The 19,473-nt window shown below is 38.5% G+C and overlaps 2 protein-coding genes across 2 annotated transcripts; both read left to right on the forward strand.

Annotated features, from left to right (window-relative positions):
* Window positions 1-11,158: 11,158 nt before the first annotated feature.
* On the forward strand, window positions 11,159-13,971 carry LOC139110882 (uncharacterized). Its single transcript, XM_070670841.1, has 3 exons — window positions 11,159-13,289; window positions 13,610-13,740; window positions 13,828-13,971. Exons 1-3 carry the CDS (start codon window positions 11,159-11,161, stop codon window positions 13,969-13,971), a joined length of 2,406 nt encoding a protein of 801 aa, XP_070526942.1.
* A 194-nt stretch (window positions 13,972-14,165) lies between these two features.
* On the forward strand, window positions 14,166-16,645 carry LOC139110883 (uncharacterized). Its single transcript, XM_070670842.1, has 5 exons — window positions 14,166-14,972; window positions 15,116-15,182; window positions 15,247-15,415; window positions 15,505-15,586; window positions 16,319-16,645. Exons 1-5 carry the CDS (start codon window positions 14,166-14,168, stop codon window positions 16,643-16,645), a joined length of 1,452 nt encoding a protein of 483 aa, XP_070526943.1.
* The last annotated feature ends 2,828 nt before the right edge of the window (window positions 16,646-19,473 follow it).

A 19,473-nucleotide genomic window follows, 5' to 3' on the forward strand; every position in this document is an offset into this window, starting at 1 on the left:
TTACGTTCGTCTCATTAGTAAGTCGTTGACAATCGCCGCAGCAACGTCTGTCAAAGTTTTTTGAGAAAAAAAAGAAAGAAAGAAAGAAAAAAGAGAGAAAAAGTAATTGTGAATGTGTTTAATGATTATAATTCTATTGTGTAACTATGAGGAATTCATTGTTGTTTTTGTGTGTTTTTTTTTTTGTAGTGGATTCGCAGAAGTTTTGTTATATCTGCGAGAAGTGTTACTTGGCCTTCCGGCCAAGGATATGCTCAAATTGTGTTCATCAGCGGGCTCGGCATCAGGTGCGATACTTGTGGCACCGCATGGAGCCGCGCCTAGTGATGCGGACGACAAGGGAGTTGGAGTGCCGCCAGGTGACCGTGATCCCTGGTGACTTTATTGGTGAGTCGAAAAATTTTTATTTTATTGTATTGTGCATGGTTTTTGCTGCTGTTTGTTGTTTATTCTATTGTTTTTTTTTTTTTTTGCTGTCTAATTTGTTTTTTGTTTATGCTTATCCTTATTGCTAGTGTTCTACGAATGCTTTCAATCTATTCGCATGTACTTTCATTATTTTTCTACCTTTTCTTATGCTAAAGTTAACATCGCTATGCTTTTGTACTATTATGTACGGTCCTATCCAAAGCGCATCTAATTTCTTGGACCGGCCGCGTCGAACTGTTTCGTCGTAAAGTAGGACGGAATCTCCGACTCTGAACTCGCGTTTTCGGGAATCTTTATTATAATTTTCTTTCGCCTTTTCTTTTTCGGTTTTCGCGTGATCGTGTGCGAGAGAGTTGGAAGCCCGTAATCGTTCGCGTAATTCATTCGCGTAATCGTCGTATGAATATGTTTCTTTCGGCGCGGTTTTTAGTGCTGTCGGTAATGTAGCACGATGTCCGTAGATGAGTTCGAAGGGGGTTAATCCGGTTGCCGTATGCGGGGTTGTGTTATATGCGAACATTGCGTATGGCAACCATTCATCCCAATCGGATTGATCTTCGTTAATGTAGTGCCGAAGATACTCGGCCAGTGTTCGATGCGATCGTTCGAGTGCGCCGTTAGTTTGCGGATGATATGCGGTTGTTTGGATTTTTTCAATCCGTAGTAATTTACAAGTATTTTTGAAAATACTGCTCGTGAAGTTTGTTCCTTGATCGGAAAGAACGTATTCCGGTATCCCGTGTTCAAAAATTATTTGAGTCACGAACGCTTTTGCTACGGTCGCGGCTTTTTGGTTCGGGATAGGAATCGCTTTACTGAATTTCGTGAGATTATCTTGAAATGTTAAAATGTATTTATTGTTACTGTTCGTTTTTGGTAGTGGTCCTACTATATCTAGGGCGCATTTTTCAAACGGTCTAGTAGGCGTGTTTGTAATTACTAGCGGCATTTTCGTCTTCTTTGATAATTTATTTTTCTGGCACTGTTCGCATTTCTTTATGTATTCTTCCATGTCTCTTCTCATACCTGGCCACTCATGCTGTAATCTGATGCGATGTAGTGTACGTGTGATGCCTTGGTGTCCGCCTATCGATGTGTTGTGGTATTCGTGTATAAGCTTCGCTTTTTCTTCTGTTGAGTATGTATTCTCTTCTTTTAGTACGTGTACTGGAAGCTTTTCTTCTTGCTGCGGGGGGTTTCTGCTAAGCGCGTCCGCGTTCGTGTTTTTCTTACCGTCTTTATGAACTATTTCGTAGTTATATTCTTCGAGTTTTAATCTCCACCTTATCAGGCGGGACCCGGGATCATTTACATTGAACAGCCAGATCAATGGTTTGTGGTCTGTTACAATTGTAAATGTTGTTCCATAGATATAGGGTCGGAAATGTTTCACCGCCCATACTATCGCGAGTAGCTCCTTCTCTGTCGTGCTATAGTTTCTTTCGGCCTTGTTTAGTATACGGCTTGCATATGCAATCGGATGATCCCTTCCTATCTCCCCTTGAGAGAGGATGGCTCCGATTGCATGATCCGAGGCGTCCGTCGTAATGATAAACGGGCGCATGAAATCGGGGTATTTAAGTATCGGCGCGGTAGTTAAATTTTCTTTTAATATTTCGAACGCGTTTTGTTGGTCTATTTCCCACCGAAATTTTTCGTTTTTTTTTTGTGAGCATTGTTAAAGGTTTCGCGATTTTTGCAAAATTTTTTATAAATTTTCGGTAGTATCCGGCTAGTCCGATAAACGATTGTATGTCCTTTAACTTCTTTGGTACCGGAAAATTTTTTACCGCGGAAATTTTAGAAGGATCGGGTCGAATTCCACTTTCTGTTATTAGATGTCCGAGATATAATTCTTCTTTTCGTAAAAACTTGCATTTGTCCGGTTGCAATTTTAAATTATTTTCTCGCAAACGTTTAAAAACGACTTCGAGTCTCTTATTATGTTCTTTTAGCGTTGATCCGTAGATGACTATATCGTCTAGATACACGAGACACTTGATACCGTGCAGACCCGATAAGACCGAGTTCATCATGCGTTGAAATGTTGCCGGTGCATTTTTAAGACCGAAGGGCATCCTGTTGAATTCATAATGTCCCTCGGGTGTAGAAAACGCGGTTTTTTGTTTATGTTCTTCTTTCATCTGGATTTGGTGATAACCCGATGCCAAATCCAGGGTCGTGAAATACTTCGCGTGTCCGAGTTGATCGAGTATATCGGTCATGTTCGGAATAGGGAAGGAATCGCCTATCGTGATATCGTCTAATTTCCTGAAATCGACGACTATTCTCAGTTTCGGTTTTCCGGATGCGTCGGCTTTTTTGGTGACAACTAGTATTGGTGCGTTCCATTGGCTTGCGCTGGTTCTTATAATTCCTTCGTCGAGCATCTTCTTTACCTGCTCCCTTACTCCTGCCTTGTGTTTCTCGGGCAGTCGGTAAGGACGGCAGCTAATTGACCTACTTTCTTTTTCCGTAACAATTTCGTGCGCGACGGATTCAGTAAAAAAAAGTGGATCGCCTTGCAATTGGAAAATATTGCAGAAGCTTTCGCAGATTTTTATCAATTCGCTTTTTTCTTCTTTATTTAAGTGGTTGACTCTAAGTTGCTTCTTAACGTGTTCTCTTTGTTGCTGTACTGCGGCTATATTTGGCTTATCTTGTAACGCGAGCGCGCTGACTGTGCACAATTGTGGCTCCGCTTCTATGTGTACTGCGGGTGTAAGGAATGGCACGGCTGTATCTCGCGTGTTTAATACGCTTATTGCACATGTATTATTTTCAGGAGTAACCAGATAATTGCCTATGAACACGCCGGGTTTGAGTTTATCGGCATAGATTATTCCGATCTGGTTGCTATCGGTCACGGCCTGTACTATCGTTTCGCTCCTCGGTGGTAGCGTCGTGCGAACGTATGGCTGTAACGGGATCGCGGCGCAATTAATTATCAAGAGTCTGTTTTCGACGTCATATACGGTACGTTGCGCTTTAAAAAAAATTCATCCCGAGTATCCCGTCGTACGCAATGGGAAATTCGTCGGGCACTACGTGCATAGTGTGCGAGATCGTGCTGTCTCGCAAGTAAATTAATACACGCGTTGTCCCTATTGTTTGCGCCTTATGTCCGGTCACGCCAGTTAGGGCCATCGATTCGGTATAGATCGGTGTATCGCCCTTTAGCTTCCCCACCTTAACGAGAGTGATAGCTGCACCGGTGTCTAGCAAGAACGTCATCTTTCCGCCCGTAGCTTGCAATACGGGCAGAGTGACTAGATCCAAATGACGATTCTTGTTGTCGTCCGAAATGTGTGACACCTGATAATCCCGCGCGGGCCGTGTCTCGTAACGGCGTGCTTCGTTATCTCCGCGTGTGTCGTCGTGTGTCGGTTGTCTCATTGGCGCTCTTGCTCTCTCTTCCGGTAAGGTTGAATGCACCGTGGTCGTGCGTCGGGGTGTTCGCGGAAGAACTCGGTTATCGCGTCGTGCTCCTTGCGGTGTCTCGCTGTCTCTTTTTAATCTACGACATTCTTCGCGCGTATGATACGGTTTATTGCAATAGTTGCTGAACTTGTCCGTGGTGCTAACTCGCGGTATATTTTCGGCCCTGGGCAAGCCGTACCTGGGCGCGTATCTGCCGGTGCGGCATAGAAATCCCGGGTGCCCCTGTCTCCCGCATCTATTGCATGTTGGCACGGGGGGGGCGGTTTGCCGGGGTGCGCGGAAATTTTCGCTCGATGTACGCTCGCTCGTTGTATGTGCGTACGGGTGCGTTACGCTGTCTCTCTTCCGCTGCCGCTCCTGCTACCGCTTTTTGTAACGTCCTATAGTTCCGTGACCGGACGATTGTTTGTAAATGCAGCAACAGACCCGTTTGATAATTGTTTAGTACTTGCTTCTGAAGCGAGTTCCATATTCCGCGTTTATCGTCCGCCGAGTAGTTGAAGTCTTCGCTCAACGCGTCGTATAGCTCGGTTACTAACGTGTCGGCTCGGGTTCCATACGTTTGCGCGCTTTTTCCCGTGCGCTGACGTAGCTGATTAAATTCTAGCTGGAGGTGTGCTGTATCTCGTCGCTGTACGTAGCCTTCTTCGATTTCACGTATAAATTGCGCGAAATTTAAGATTTGTTTCGATTCGAATCGCGAGTGCTCGTCCCGTGAGTTTTGTATAAAGTATAGCCGCCAGTAATTCGTCCACGTCTTCCGGGTCTATTTTTCGCGCTGCATATTTGCATGCCTTGACAAATTTTTTCACGTTGCTTTTGCTCCCGTCAAACGTGGGTATAAAACCGATTGCGTTTTGCAACGTTAAATATTGCCGCGGGTTGTTAAGAGAGTGTTGGACATCTCTCTGGGGCCGTCGCGGGGGTGGCACGGGGTGCTGCAATGAGTTCGCCGTTCTGTTGAGCCTGCTGCCGTATCTTTGCGCGAGGTATTCATTTTCCAACCTCTCTACTCGTGTTGCGGTAAGCGATATCGCGTCAAGTATTGTCAGCATCGCGTCGTCGCGCGTCGTGCCGCCTTGTCGCGAGATCGGTGAGGCGTGTCGGTACTGCGGCTGTGTTATATTTGTGTTCGCGCTGGGTTCCGTGTTGCCGATAGAGTTTTCGCCGTGTGAGGTTCGCGCTCTCGCGCCTTCCCCGCCTGTAAGCGAGGGCTCGTTCCTTTCGCCGTTATCGGTCATCATGAATACGAATCGCTGGTCTTCGGGCGCAAATATTTCGCTCACTATCAATCCTATTGACGATTGGCGACTTTGATTACCGGGTTTCTCAACTTCTCGGTAATTCACGAAACTCGCGTTGCCAGAATACATGGGTACAGGGAGAGAGATTCCGTTTGTAAATTCGTATATTGCGCTATCGCGGTCCAAGATTTCGTCGTCTACTGTTATTTCGCGGATAAAACTTCGCGTTTGATTCGTCGATCTATACGGAATTCTTTTAAAGATCGGTTGTAGGTTTTCGGGCTCGGTAATGCCGTTCAACCAAGATAGGCGCGACGTGTGACAATGTAAAAGGAATTCGCCGCGGTACATATAATTTTATTCGCTTTTCGCCTTGCATGCATATATATAACTAACTCACAATAGCGCCGATAACAGCATGCTGCTTGGTAGCTGATGAGTAGCGATGTTTTCAGCTTGGCCGCTCGTACGCTTCTCTGTCTCGTAGTCGGTCTGCTTGGCTGCTTATCTGCGTGGCTGCTTATCTGCGTGGCTGCTGCTTCGTAGTTACGCTGGTCAGGGGATGCTCAGGTTTCACGTCCGGCTCTTCTTTGCCTCTGGTATTCTTCTTTCTTCTCATTTATGAATGAGTTTTCATGAATTTTTTATTTGTTTGTTGCAGAGGTCCCGCACTACCAGTCAGACGCCCAGTAGGTGTGAGGGCGATGACGCAAGGGCGACTTAACTCCTGAGGGCGAATCCCACCGTTGCCACCAGTGTTGCACCGTGAGGGTGCCGTGGGGTTCGTTCTCCGGAGAGACTTGGTTGATTCGTGAAATAAAAGTCGTCTTGTGATAACTTGAGTTTTCTTTTATTTTCCTTCTTCTTACAGATAGCCACTTCGCACTAACTATTTTATATTATTAATTCTACGTGTAAATCTTGGTAGCGACTGACTGTCCGGGCCGCGGCTGCCTTTATATATCTCCTACTGTTGCTATGCCAAAATTCATAGCAATCAGCGGAATCGCGGGTGGCAACCGCGACTGTCCTCGGACTTCGCGTCCCGGCCGGAAATGCCGGGTTACCTTGATCGGCGGTATTCTGCCGATCAAGCTAAACGGTCGCGCGCGTGCGACATTCCGGCGTTATTCCTGAGCCTCTGTTGCTAAGGGCTCGGGATATAACAAGCCCAACCGATAAAGTATGCCGATATTGTAAAAACCCGAGACATCTTATAAATGAATGTCGTAAATTAATGTATAGACAACAACATTCGGGAAACGACAATCAGAATTACAAGAATGCGGGAAACGCGGCTTGCGTTCCGGAAATGAATGGCGCACGCCAGAACGCGACCTCATTAGAACGCCCTTCCTCACATCAACATTCACCTTTGAATCAAAGCCACATCCGCACCGTCCGCTTCCAAGACCAAGCAGGAACTTCGTCTCTTCCCCCGATAAAAGAATAGATGAAAGAATAAGAGCTAGCAGAACCTCAATTATACAATTATCCTCCTTTAGTTTAAACGAAAATTGTATTTTCATGCTCGATTCGGGATCAGATGCTAATTTAATAAAACAAAAATACGTAGATTCAGATGTCACTGTAAATGAATATGATACGTTAATTTTACAAAAAATTTCCGCCGAACCAGTAACTACATTAGAATCCGTCGAAATACCTTTACTCGGACAAGTATTAAAATTCTATTTAGTTCCTGACAATATAACTTTCACACATCACGGTATTCTAGGAATAGAATTTTTAAATAATGCAACACTTGATTTCAAAAGAAAATGTCTCCATTATAATTATATGACGATTCCATTTTCCGAAACGAAGTATTTAAACTTAAAACCGCGTAGCGTTACCCCATTCTTCATAATTATTACCAACCCAGAATTAGATACGGGCTATATTCCTTTAATGAAAGCTATTGACGGTGTTTTTCTTGGCAACGCTATTGTAACAAATGTACGAGGAAAAGCTCACTTACCGATTTTTAATACCACCGAAACAGAATATTTATTAGAAGTCTCCTTCGTGACTTTACAAGAATACGAAATAATTAATAATCTTGAAACAAAATCTAAAGTTCTCGGTATTCGCGATTCGCTTATAAACGATATGAAAAATTGTTACGCCTTTGAATCTGATGATTACACACTCCCGTCAGATATCAATGAAACAGAACAAATTTACAATATTAATAATATAGAAAACGAGAACCAAGTTCGTGGTAAGGACTCGCAATAATTGTGACCGAGCGGAACTCACTTTTAATTTACTTCGCACAAATCATCTAAATTCTGAAGAATTAAAAACGCTCCGCGAATTAATCCACAATAATACCGATAGATTTCATTTACCATATGATAAATTGGAACACACCAATTTTCCCAAACACTCTATACCCACTACCGACGATATGCCCATTCACACGAAACAATACCGCTTTCCTCCGGTACATCGCGAAGAAATAAACAAGCAGGTTCGAACATTAATATCCGACGGTATTATTGAACAATCTACTTCCCCTTATAATTCACCTGTATGGATTGTAACTAAAAAGGCAGATTCGGTCGGTAATAAAAGATGGAGGATGGTAATAGATTATCGGCACCTTAATGAGAAAACGTTCGGAGACGCTTACCTTCTGCCGAATATCACAGATATTCTTGATCAGTTAGGCAGCGCGAAATATTTCTTCGTTTTAGATTTAGCCTCAGGGTTCCATCAGATTCCTATAAATTCCAATGATGCCCACAAAACTGCTTTTTCTACTCCTTACGGACATTATCAATTTAAAAAAATGCCGTTCGGGCTAAAGAACGCTCCCACTACCTTCCAAAGATTGATGGATAACGTACTTTCCGGTCTCCAGGGCAATGAACTTATCGTTTACATGGATGATATAGTTCTTTACGCCCGATCCCTTCAAGAACATAATATAAAATTTAATCGATTAATGAAACGGTTACGCGAAGCAAATCTTAAATTACAACCTGATAAATGTGAATTTTTGCGAAAAGAAGTTGCATATCTCGGTCATATTATTAGTTCCGATGGAGTTAGACCAGATCCCAATAAAATACAAGCAATTACTAAATTTCCAGTCCCGCGGAATCCTAAAAATATCAAACAATTCCTCGGTCTAGTTGGATATTACCGCAGATTCATACCTCAGTTTTCTAAGATTGCTAAACCTCTAACGGACTTACTAAAGAAAGACAAACCATTTTTATGGGTCAATATACACGATCAAGCATTTAATATGTTCCGCGAAGCCTTGTGCAAAGAACCAGTATTACAATACCCAGATTTTACGCAACCGATCGTTTTAACAACAGATGCTTCCGGATATGCGATCGGTGGAGTTTTAAGCCGAGGAAAAATAGGGAAAGACCTTCCTATTGCCTTTGTTTCCCGTGTGCTCAATAAAGCTGAACAAAACTATTCTGCAATCGAGAAGGAATGTCTTGCTATTGTTTATTGTACACAACATTTTCGTCCTTACTTGTACGGGAGGAAATTTTCTATAATTACCAATCATAAACCGTTAGTTTGGCTAAATTCTATTAAAGATCCGTCTTCGCGACTTTGGAAATGGCGTTTAAAATTAGCGGAGTACGAATATGAAATTCAATATAAAAAGGGGAGTCTAAACTGTAATGCCGATGCCTTGTCACGTAATCCACCTCTAATCTTTTCAGAAACTCTTAATTGCAACCCAATTTCCGACTCCCTCAACTATGATGTAAATAAACCTCTGTCTCGTAGTAAGACAATGAGAGATTTAACTGAAATTGAATTTCCTTTACAACCTTCCACGATATCCACCTTATCTACAGAAAGAATCCCTTCTACATTACCAAACCCTGAAGAACCCCCTAATTCTGAGGAAGAGGCATACCTTAGCCCTTACTTATCTAGTAAGGAAGAAAGTGACGATAGTATTGCTGCCGCCGAAGACATACCTCCGATACCCGGAAATAGAGATAACCCTATAGTTAATATCACTTTCAGTTGAGATAATCTTTTTAAGCGACGAGATAATTTACTAATTTTTATACGCTCTGATGGACGAGCATTTGATGAGGGAGCGCTAGAACTAGAACGCGCGGAATTACTCCCTCAATATGAAGACATTATGTACGGTCGAGTCAAAGTAACTAATTTAGGAAGTAAATCTGTAATCGCCCTACCCGTGAAATTAAACGATCGAACTCCGGTAGAAACCGAAAATATTAAGAATTGTTTTCAATCGTTAGTCGACGTCGTAAGAGAACTAAATTTGACTACACTGTTAAAAAAATCATGAAATTTCATGAAAATTTAATATACAATGGTATATTAAAATTAAAACATGTGTAACTGAAATACCATTTAATGAACATATTAATGAAATAGAAGTTAAGTTACGTAAAATATATAATTATATTGACATTTAATATACTTTTAATACACGAACCATGAAAAAAGTTTCAATACAGTGTACATTAAAGATATTTTTATATACATGTTAATGAAATTTTAGTTCCTTCCGTTACGTATCGTGGCGCGAGTGGCGCGACTCGCACGACAAAACCATTAGTTGTTGCTAAGTGTTTGGACACGTCGCGTCAGCACGCCCGTCGTAATATGCGATACATGATACATCGCAGTTTCGCAGTTCAAAACAGTGATCACGGTAATAATCGATTAGTACTGATTTTTCTGCTCATAAATCTGTGAGTTCTGTGACATCAAAGACTGCAGGGACATGTGCGAGACGGCAGCATGCATTCGCTTCTTGGTTAGAGTACGCGTACACGTGCAGGCATTATTCTGTATGACCGTTCTGCGCATGCCGAACGGTCTACACGGATAAGGCGTACACATGTGTGCGTACTCGAACCAAGAAGCAAATGGCTGTTGACGACATGCTACGTGCAACGCGTATCTGTGCTCTCTATCAGTGAAGGAATATCATAGAAACGTTCTCCTCTTCATTCAGGTATTCAGGATCGACGAGACGAGCAGCGACGTGCGTGTGTAATTAGATGTTAAAAGTCAGTCTGGATAACCTGATATAGTAAAAGTGCGAAGTGATATACGTATATGATATTCGACTGATGTGAGTGACTGGCTGATCGTCTGAGGTGTAAGTTAATAATTAAATTCTTAATATTGTCGATCATTATTCGTCAGCGGCAATTTGATTCTTGGCGAGAGTACGCAAACACGTGCAGGCATTATTCTGTATGACCGTTCTGCGCATGCCGATCGGTCTACACGGATAAGGCGTACACATGTGTGCGTACTCGAATCAAGAAGCAAATGGCTGCTGACGACGTGCTACGTGCAACGCGTATCTGTGCTCTCTATTAGTGTAGGAATAATATAGGAACGTTCTCTTCATTCAGGTATTCAGGATCGACGAAACGAGCCTTGACGTACGTGTGTAATTATACGCAAAGAAAGTCAAAAGTCTAGAGAATCAGATAGTAAAAGTGCTAAGTGATATACGTCTGATTGACTGGCTGATCGTCCGAGGTGTAAGTTAAATGAATTCTGAATTTTGTCAATCATTAGTCGTCAGCGGCTATTTGCTTATTGTTACAATGTTTTATTGCCAATTTTGTACGTTTGAAACGGTATCATTGGCGTCTCATTTAAATCATCATCGATATCATACGAATATAACGCGTTATTATTATTGCGGATTCATGAAATGCAAAAAGTATTTTCAAAAAAGGATTTTTTTGACGAAACATTTATTACGTTCGCACTGCTTTAAACAAAGTACAAATCAAAGAAGCATTGTCAAAGATGCAACTTGCATTCCTGACAATCGATGTAAATATATCTGTAGCGTTGCTATATGTAAAAAAGAATTTTACGTGTTTGCTAAACTTGTGAAGCATTTAAAGTTTCATATTATAAGAAGTGAAGAAATCGTCTGTCCGTATCCTCGCTGCACAAAAAGATACAAGGTAGTATCCTCTTTTACTGGTCATGTAACAAAAATACATAGAAGCTGCAATTATAATACAAATATTTTTCAAGAAAATCAAGACATGATTGATACTTCAACACCAGAAATTTTTGAGGCATTGAATGAAGCAGAGATATTACCAATGTCATCTAATAATGTGCATTTAGAAATCAACGATCACTTAAATGTTAATTCAACAGAATTAAAAAATATCGACAATGAGAAAACTCTCATGGAATCAAATTTACTTGCTGAAAGTGTTGCACAGTTTTATTTGAAACTAGAATCGCAGTACTTAGTTCCAGCTACGACTATTCAATACATAATAACCGAAGTTAGCAGAATGCATGATGAAACGCAAGATATTTTGCGAAATAAACTTACAAAAAAGTTTGCAGCACAAGGCATATCAGAGCAACTAATACACAGTATTGTAAAAGAAACTTTTAACTCTGATCTAATAAAAAATACTAACATGAAATTGTCTACAAATTATAAAAGAAAGATGTTGTATAAAAATAAGTTCGATTACGTAACACCTGTTCAGATTGTAATTGATGAACAGAAAAAAACATCTTTTGCTTACGTATCTATAATAGAAACATTACGAAAATGTTTTAAGGATAATTCTCTTCACAACGAACTGAAACATCAAGAAGGATCTCGCAAAAAAGATTTGCTAGAAGATTTTACGGATGGAAATGTTTTCCTGAATAATATATTTTTTCAACAAAATCCAGACGCTTTACGAATAATATTGTACCAGGACGCATTTGAAATTGTCAATCCTATAGGAGCCGCAAAAAAAAAACATAAATTACAGGGTATTTATATGACCCTCGGAAATATTCCTCATTACCTACGATGTCATGTTAATTCCATAAAGCTTGTTGCTTTATGTAAAGAATCAGACTTCGAGCACGAAACAGTTTATGGTAAAATAGTCACAGATATAAAAAAATTGGAAAAGGAAGGAACAGAAATTGATGGAAAAAATATAAAAGGTTCTCTTGTCTGTATTATTGGTGACAATCTTGGAAGCCACGAACTAGGTGGATTTGTTCAAAATTTTAGTACCTCTCAATATTTCTGTAGATTTTGTTTGATAACACGGAACGATTTTAATGAAGAAGATGGTGCATACAAAACATATGCTGCCAGAACCATCGAGTCATACAATAATGGCATAAATTTATTAAAAGATAATAATATGTATCAGGGAATCAAATTTAATTCCGTGTTTAATGAATTGCAGTACTTTCATGTATGCGCTCCTGGATTGCCTCCTTGCATCGGACATGATTTATTCGAAGGAGTTGTAGCCTTTGATTTAAAATTGTTTATTGATTATTTTATAACAAAAAAGTGGTTTTCACTGATGGAACTAAATACTCTAATTGATAAGTTCTATTATTCGAAGGAAGATCGGAGAGATAAGCCTTGTGCAATATCAACTACAAGTAACCGAATTCTCGGAGGAGCTTGTCAAATATGGACATTTTTACGAATTTTTCCATTGATAATTTATCACAAAATTAAGAATATTTCAGACAAAGTGTGGCTTTGTTTTCTTCTACTAACAGAAATTGTCGAAATTGTGTGTTCACCAACAATTCACAAATCATACTTGTGTTATCTAGACAGAATCATTTTTGAATACCTTTCTATGAGACAAAGGTTATTTCCTGATGTTACTTTACGGCCAAAACACCATTATCTTTCTCATTACAGCAAATTGACGTTAGAATTTGGTCCTTTAATAAAAGTTTGGACTATGAGGTTTGAAAGTAAACATCAATTTTTTAAAAGAACTATTCGAAGTCTTCATAATTTCATTAACGTTGTGAAATGTCTAAGTGAAAAACACGAACTTTTACAAAGTCTGATACGACTGGGAACTGATAAGAGACTAGAAACACAAGTATACGAACTTACTCATTTTAACATTGATATGTATCAGGAAGATATTAAAAAGGCTATAAGGAAAATACCCTCACTTGCAGACGACATTCAACAATGCACCAGAGTTGTTTTAAGAGGTACTGATTACATTAAAGGGCATGCTTTAGTAATACGGCAAGATAGTTATGAAGAGAATATTACTATAGGGAAGATTTGCTTGTTTCTTTGTTCAAATGATATTGATATTTATGCTGTATTCGAAGTAATGAATAGTTCTTTTATACCATCTATTCGAGCTTATGAACTCGGACGTATAATTGAGTACGACTGTCTTTCCTTATATGATTTGATAAATTTTAAACCAATGCATGTTTATAATTTGGGAAATATATTGTGTGTAAAACCACGTTATGGATTTGTATCTTATTGTAAAAAAAATATATAAACGTTCGAGTAATACAGTTCATCAGTGTATGCTCATTATTTTTAAAACCAGGTTAGCATTACGTATATTTTAATAATTTTACAATTCTTCATATCTGTCTTATGCTATATTTATATGTTGTTTATGTTTTTATTTGATTATAATTGTTACACAAATTTTATTTTAACAAAAACATTTGTTTTCCAGGTTTCACAATGCCATTATTTAAAATCGAATCACTTGATTATAAAAGAATATTAATAAGTGCCGAAAGTATTTTACAAATAATAGATATAGCAATAAAAAAATTTAATCTTCCTGCTGATGATGTATATACGGTATATAAATTTCTTATTTTTATTAAATAAATAAGAGCAAATAAATGTATTAATTTATTTATTTTCTTTATTACGTTTCTCTTACAGCTTGCGTTACAAGAAGATGGCACTCAAATTGATGACGACAACATATTAATTCAATTATCGCAATTAAGCCCTACTCCCATTGTTTTATCTATTATAAATGAAACTCAAAAATTGAAAATGCTCGCAGAGAAGGAAAACTTTTAAAATGCCTCAAATATTTCGATAAACGATTTTCTAGGTAATTAAAATTAAAAAAATTATATACAAAATGTTCCAAGATAAATTTACATTTTTTCTACTTTTTATTATATACTTTTGTTAATAAATTTCTTACAGCATCTCCAAGTACATCCACTTCGTCTACTAATTCCGTATATAAAAAAACATGTGTTTTAAACATGAAAGAAGGTGTATGGGATAAAGTTTCTGACACAATCCTTTCTATTTGCCAAAGAGGAGAGAAATTGCAGCCTGCGCAAAGGCAAGCAATAAATAGAATTGTCGCCGATTATATGTTTAATGTTCTGAAACAGACGTCAAGAGGAGTAGCTGAAAAAATAGCAATAAACATTTGTGAGACATACCCAGAAACTTTTAGAGATACAATTGATAATGAACAATGGGGTAGTGGTGTTGAATCCTTAAGAATGCAAATATACAACTGTGTGCAATATATAAAGCATACAAAGAATCGAAAAAGAGCATTTATTGGTTCTGATAGCGATGATGCTGATTTTGAAGAAAGAAAAAAAGAAACTGCGACATCACGACGTCAAGATGAATATGGCTGCGTTGAATATGCACCTAGATTACCGTCTACGGAAGATTCAAAGTCACAAGAAGAAAAACGTCTAAGATTACTGGAATTGTTCGCAAATGTAGAAAGAAATAACAAAGAGATCAGCAAATTGATGATAGAAACGTACCCTACTTTACGTGGTATTATTAACGAAAAATCAAGAAAGATTAAAGAACTTTTAGTTGAGTGGCCTTTTCTTAAAGAACCAGAGTTTTTTTTGGAACATAGTTCTATGTTATTGGGTAAAAATGTTCAGAAGATTTGGCTAGACTCGCTGAGCAAAAAAGTGAAGCCTATTCGACAACATATTAAATTTACTAGTAAAAAATCTGAAAAAGTGATTGGCATTATTAATCAATGCAAAGAAGCTGCAGAAGTAACACGAGACAACGTGCCAAAAATACTTGTAATATTTCCACTTTTAATAGAGTATTTCGGGGAAAAGATTAATTATTTAATTAAAGTATATAGTGTAAGCTAAATTTTTTTAAATTGTATTAAAACTGTAAAATAATTTAAAGATATAATTTATATGTAATATTACTACAGACAGACACAGCAGATGTCGATGTACTAACGGTTGCAGATTCCGATTATCCAGTTTTAATTATTCGAGGTTAGTACGTGTTTATATATTTAAATTAAAAATGTATACTAATACTTGGTTCTTTATTTTTTAGGAACTTCGCTTTATGACAGTGCTGCTACATGCACTGTTGTTATTGAAAGAAAAATTATGATTTTCTGCGACGACGTTTCCCAAGGAATTTTGATTTGTTTTCTGGCTTATTACGTTTTTGACTTTTGTTATCCGAAAGAAGCGGAAAAAACTTTAGAATTTATTCAAAAGTAAAAAAAAAATTAAGTTTATTGTTATTATTTATTTAATAGTTTGTGCCGGTTTGCAAATTAATTTATTTTAACGTACTTTGTTTCAGAGTCTTTCTCAATATTAATCCGATATCTGGCGGAAAAAGAAATGGTAAAAGTAAGCGTAGGGGCAAAACATTCGACACGGAGGTTTTTAATTTAGCAAAAGCTGCACTCTCTGCATTTCCTGATGTTAATTATAATTAAATAAATTCTTTTCTTCAAGTATCTTTCAGGTATTTATAAGTCACATATACATTATAATATTAGAAAAAAATATACATATATATATATATATATATATATATATATATATAAAGATATGTATAAATTATATCATGTTTGCAGATTTGCCAAAGACTTTTATATAAACAGTTATATTTAATAATAATATAATACGCTTCTTTTGATTAACATAAGTATAGATAATAAGTTATAAGTATAATATGGATAGATTTTTTTATAAGTATATACAGATCATAGATTTTTAGTTTATATAATTATAAGTTTTGGCTATAATATACAGTGACTGAACTATTTGATCAAATGTTTGATTATTGATCAAAATCGCATCAAATTTTTTAAAATAAACAGTGAAGAAAGAAAACTGTTAATTTTTTATTAAAATTAGTTAGTTTTATACAAAATTAAACGGATGAAATTAAAAAATAATGGTTCCATTTGTACTGCATCCTAAAAGAATGAAAAATGGCATTTGATCAAATAGTTCACTTTAAATAGTTTCCTTAAACTAAAGCCATTTTTTTCTTACATTTTAATATTTGGTGTAGCTTCCTTTTGCATTAATAACTGCTTTAATTCTACGAGGCATTGATTGTATCAAATTAATACAAGTGGACGCTGGAATTGAATTCCACGCAGCAACTACACAACGACGTTATCTTTCAACACGATAACGATCCGAAACACACTGCTCGGATCACCACCCAATGGCTCCAAAGTCAACGATTCCTAGTGTTGGGTTGGCCTCCACAGTCTCCAGATCTGAACCCGATTGAACATCTCTGGGGTGAGCTCAAGAAATCTTTGACTTTGGAGCCTCGTTGTACGACGTTGGACGAACTATGGAATCGCACAAAAGCTGCGTGGAATTCAATTCCAGCGTCCACTTGTATCAATTTGATACAATCAATGCCTCGTAGAATTAAAGCAGTTATTAATGCAAAAGGAAGCTACACCAAATATTAAAATGTAAGAAAAAAATGGCTTTAGTTTAAGGAAACTATTTAAAGTGAACTATTTGATCAAATGCCATTTTTCATTCTTTTAGGATGCAGTACAAATGGAACCATTATTTTTTAATTTCATCCGTTTAATTTTGTATAAAACTAACTAATTTTAATAAAAAATTAACAGTTTTCTTTCTTCACTGTTTATTTTAAAAAATTTGATGCGATTTTGATCAATAATCAAACATTTGATCAAATAGTTCAGTCACTGTAAGTTAAGGTTTTTTGGAAGCAAAATGCAATATGTGATATTGCAATGATAAATGCGTAAACTTTTAATTTAAATGTAATATCGTATAGAATTGAATTCTGCAGAGATTAACTCGACGTTAATGCATGTCCGAAGAGGATAAGATAAATTCCTAAACAATTATAATACGTATAATTTCGAATATTTATTTTTCTTGACATTATAAAAATATAATATTGTAATTCTTTTTGCCATTTATAATACTGTCACCATCAGACAATATTAGTTTCATTGTCGCATGGTTTAATTACAATAAAAATGACGTTTAGATGACGTTTGTTAAAATGTATAATTATTTTTCTCTTTCTCCTTTCCTCTCAATTATCTTATTGATTTTTAACAAACATGTAAAGAAAGCATGTGGTTAAGCCCGTAAATGAAATGTAATGAACACTGTACATGAGAATTCATTAACTGATGTATTAAATCTCATTAAAAAAATGTAATGATCACTATATGAACATTTATTTACTGATGTATTAAATGTCATTAATGTTCATTAATGTGCATTAATAAACATTAATGAGATTTAATGAATCAGTAAATGAATGTTCATGTAGTGTTCATTAATTTTTTTTATGAAATTTAATACATTAGTTAATGAATATTTATATACAGTGTTCATTACATTTTTTAATGAAATTTCAAGACTACAGTAAATGAATGTTAATATACAGTGTTCATTACATTTCATTTACGGGCCTAACCACATGCTTCCTTTACATGTTCATTAAAAATCAATAAGAAATTTCTAACAGTGTACATTAAGAGTACGGAAAACTAATTACTTCGATAAAATACCGTGGGGCTATGTCGCGAAAAAATTAAAGCAATACCTTTACGAATTTTCTCTTGCTATAATAATCTGCAAAGATCTCGTACGCGTTCCAGAGGGACCAGAGAGGGAAACTCTGATTGAAGAAGGTCATACCTCTGCGTTAGGCGGGCATAAAGGAGTTACTAAAACTTATAATCGCCTTCGACCCCACTTTTTCTGGAACACAATGAAACAAGATATTCAAGACTTTATTCGAAAATGCAGAAAATGTCAGTTACGGAAATTAGTAAGAGTTAAAATCAAGCAACCGATGGTGATAACAGATACACCTGGAGCCGCTTTCGATAAAATTTCTTTAGATATAGTAGGGCCTCTCCCATTGTCACGATACGGAAATTCGTATATACTCACGATGCAAGACTTACTCACTAAATATTCAGTAGCAGTACCCTTAAGCGAAGCTAGTTCATCTGCCATCGCCGAAGCATTCACCAAAAATTTTATTTGCATTTACGGAACCCCCAGGGTAATCTTAACCGATCAGAGCACTAATTTTCTTTCATCACTTATGAAAAATATTATGAAGAAATTTCACATCAAACATATTAAATCCACTGCCTACTACCCCCAGTCCAACGGGTCTCTCGAACGATCTCACCATGTACTCATCGAATACCTCAAATTACAAGTAAACAAAAGTAATGAGTGGGACGATCATTTAGCAATGGCCATGTTCTCTTATAACACTAGTGTACACGAGAGTATTCAATATTCTCCTTACGAATTAGTGTTCGAAAGGGTGGCGCGAATTCCTCGCTCGCACCACGTTATAGAAGAAGAACCGTACGGAACTTACCATCAACATATTACAGATTTGTTTAATCAATTATATGACACTCAAGAAGAAGCCAGAAAAAATTTAATTCAATCTAAAGAACGGAGTAAATATTATTACGACAAACAAAATAATCCGCGAACATTTAATGTCAACGACATGGTATTTCTAATGAAGGAACCACTCAGACGAAAACTTTGTGATTAATATACCGGCCCCTATCAAATCCTTGAAATCCTTCCAAATAATGTAACGGTAGCGTTTTGCCGTGTCGCGGGGGTTGCCGGATTGAGGCTCGCCGGAGCCTGAGTTCGTTGAGACGACGATGGACCAAGCGGTTGGTCGGGGTCTGGGCCGAGGTTGCTCGGGCTGGCCCTAGAGGCAGCGGTCGGGAGAGCCCGACCGCGGCAGTGCCGGCGACTGGTTGTCGCGCGGCGGATCCGTTACCTGACGGGAGCGCCCGTCCGGGGGATCGCGTGAGGGCGCGAAGTGCCCTGGAGGAGGCGGCCGTCGGGAGAGCCCGACGGCGGCGATGTCGACGACTGTTAGTCGTGCGGCAGGCTCTAGGCTTGGACGGGTGCGCCCGTCCAAGAGAACCGGAGGTTGTCCGGAGTAATCCGGAGAGCGGCAGTCGGGAGCGCCCGACCGCGGCGGTGTCGTCGGCAGCGTGCCGTACGACGGATCCTACGGCCTGGACGGGAGCGCCCGTCCAGGGGATCTCGGTGTGGCACTGGATGCCCTGGGAGCGGCGGCAGTCGGGAGCGCCCGACCGCGGCGGTGTCGTCGGCAGCGTGCCGTACGACGGGTCCTACTGCCTGGACGAGAGCGCCCGTCCAGGGGATCTCGGTGTGGCACTGGGTGCCCTGGAAGCGGCGGCAGTCGGGAGCGCTCGACCGCGGCGACGTCGTCGGCGGTATGCCGTAC

Source organism: Cardiocondyla obscurior, linkage group LG22, assembly GCF_019399895.1.
Source record: "Cardiocondyla obscurior isolate alpha-2009 linkage group LG22, Cobs3.1, whole genome shotgun sequence".
Taxonomy (NCBI): Eukaryota; Metazoa; Arthropoda; class Insecta; order Hymenoptera; family Formicidae; genus Cardiocondyla; species Cardiocondyla obscurior.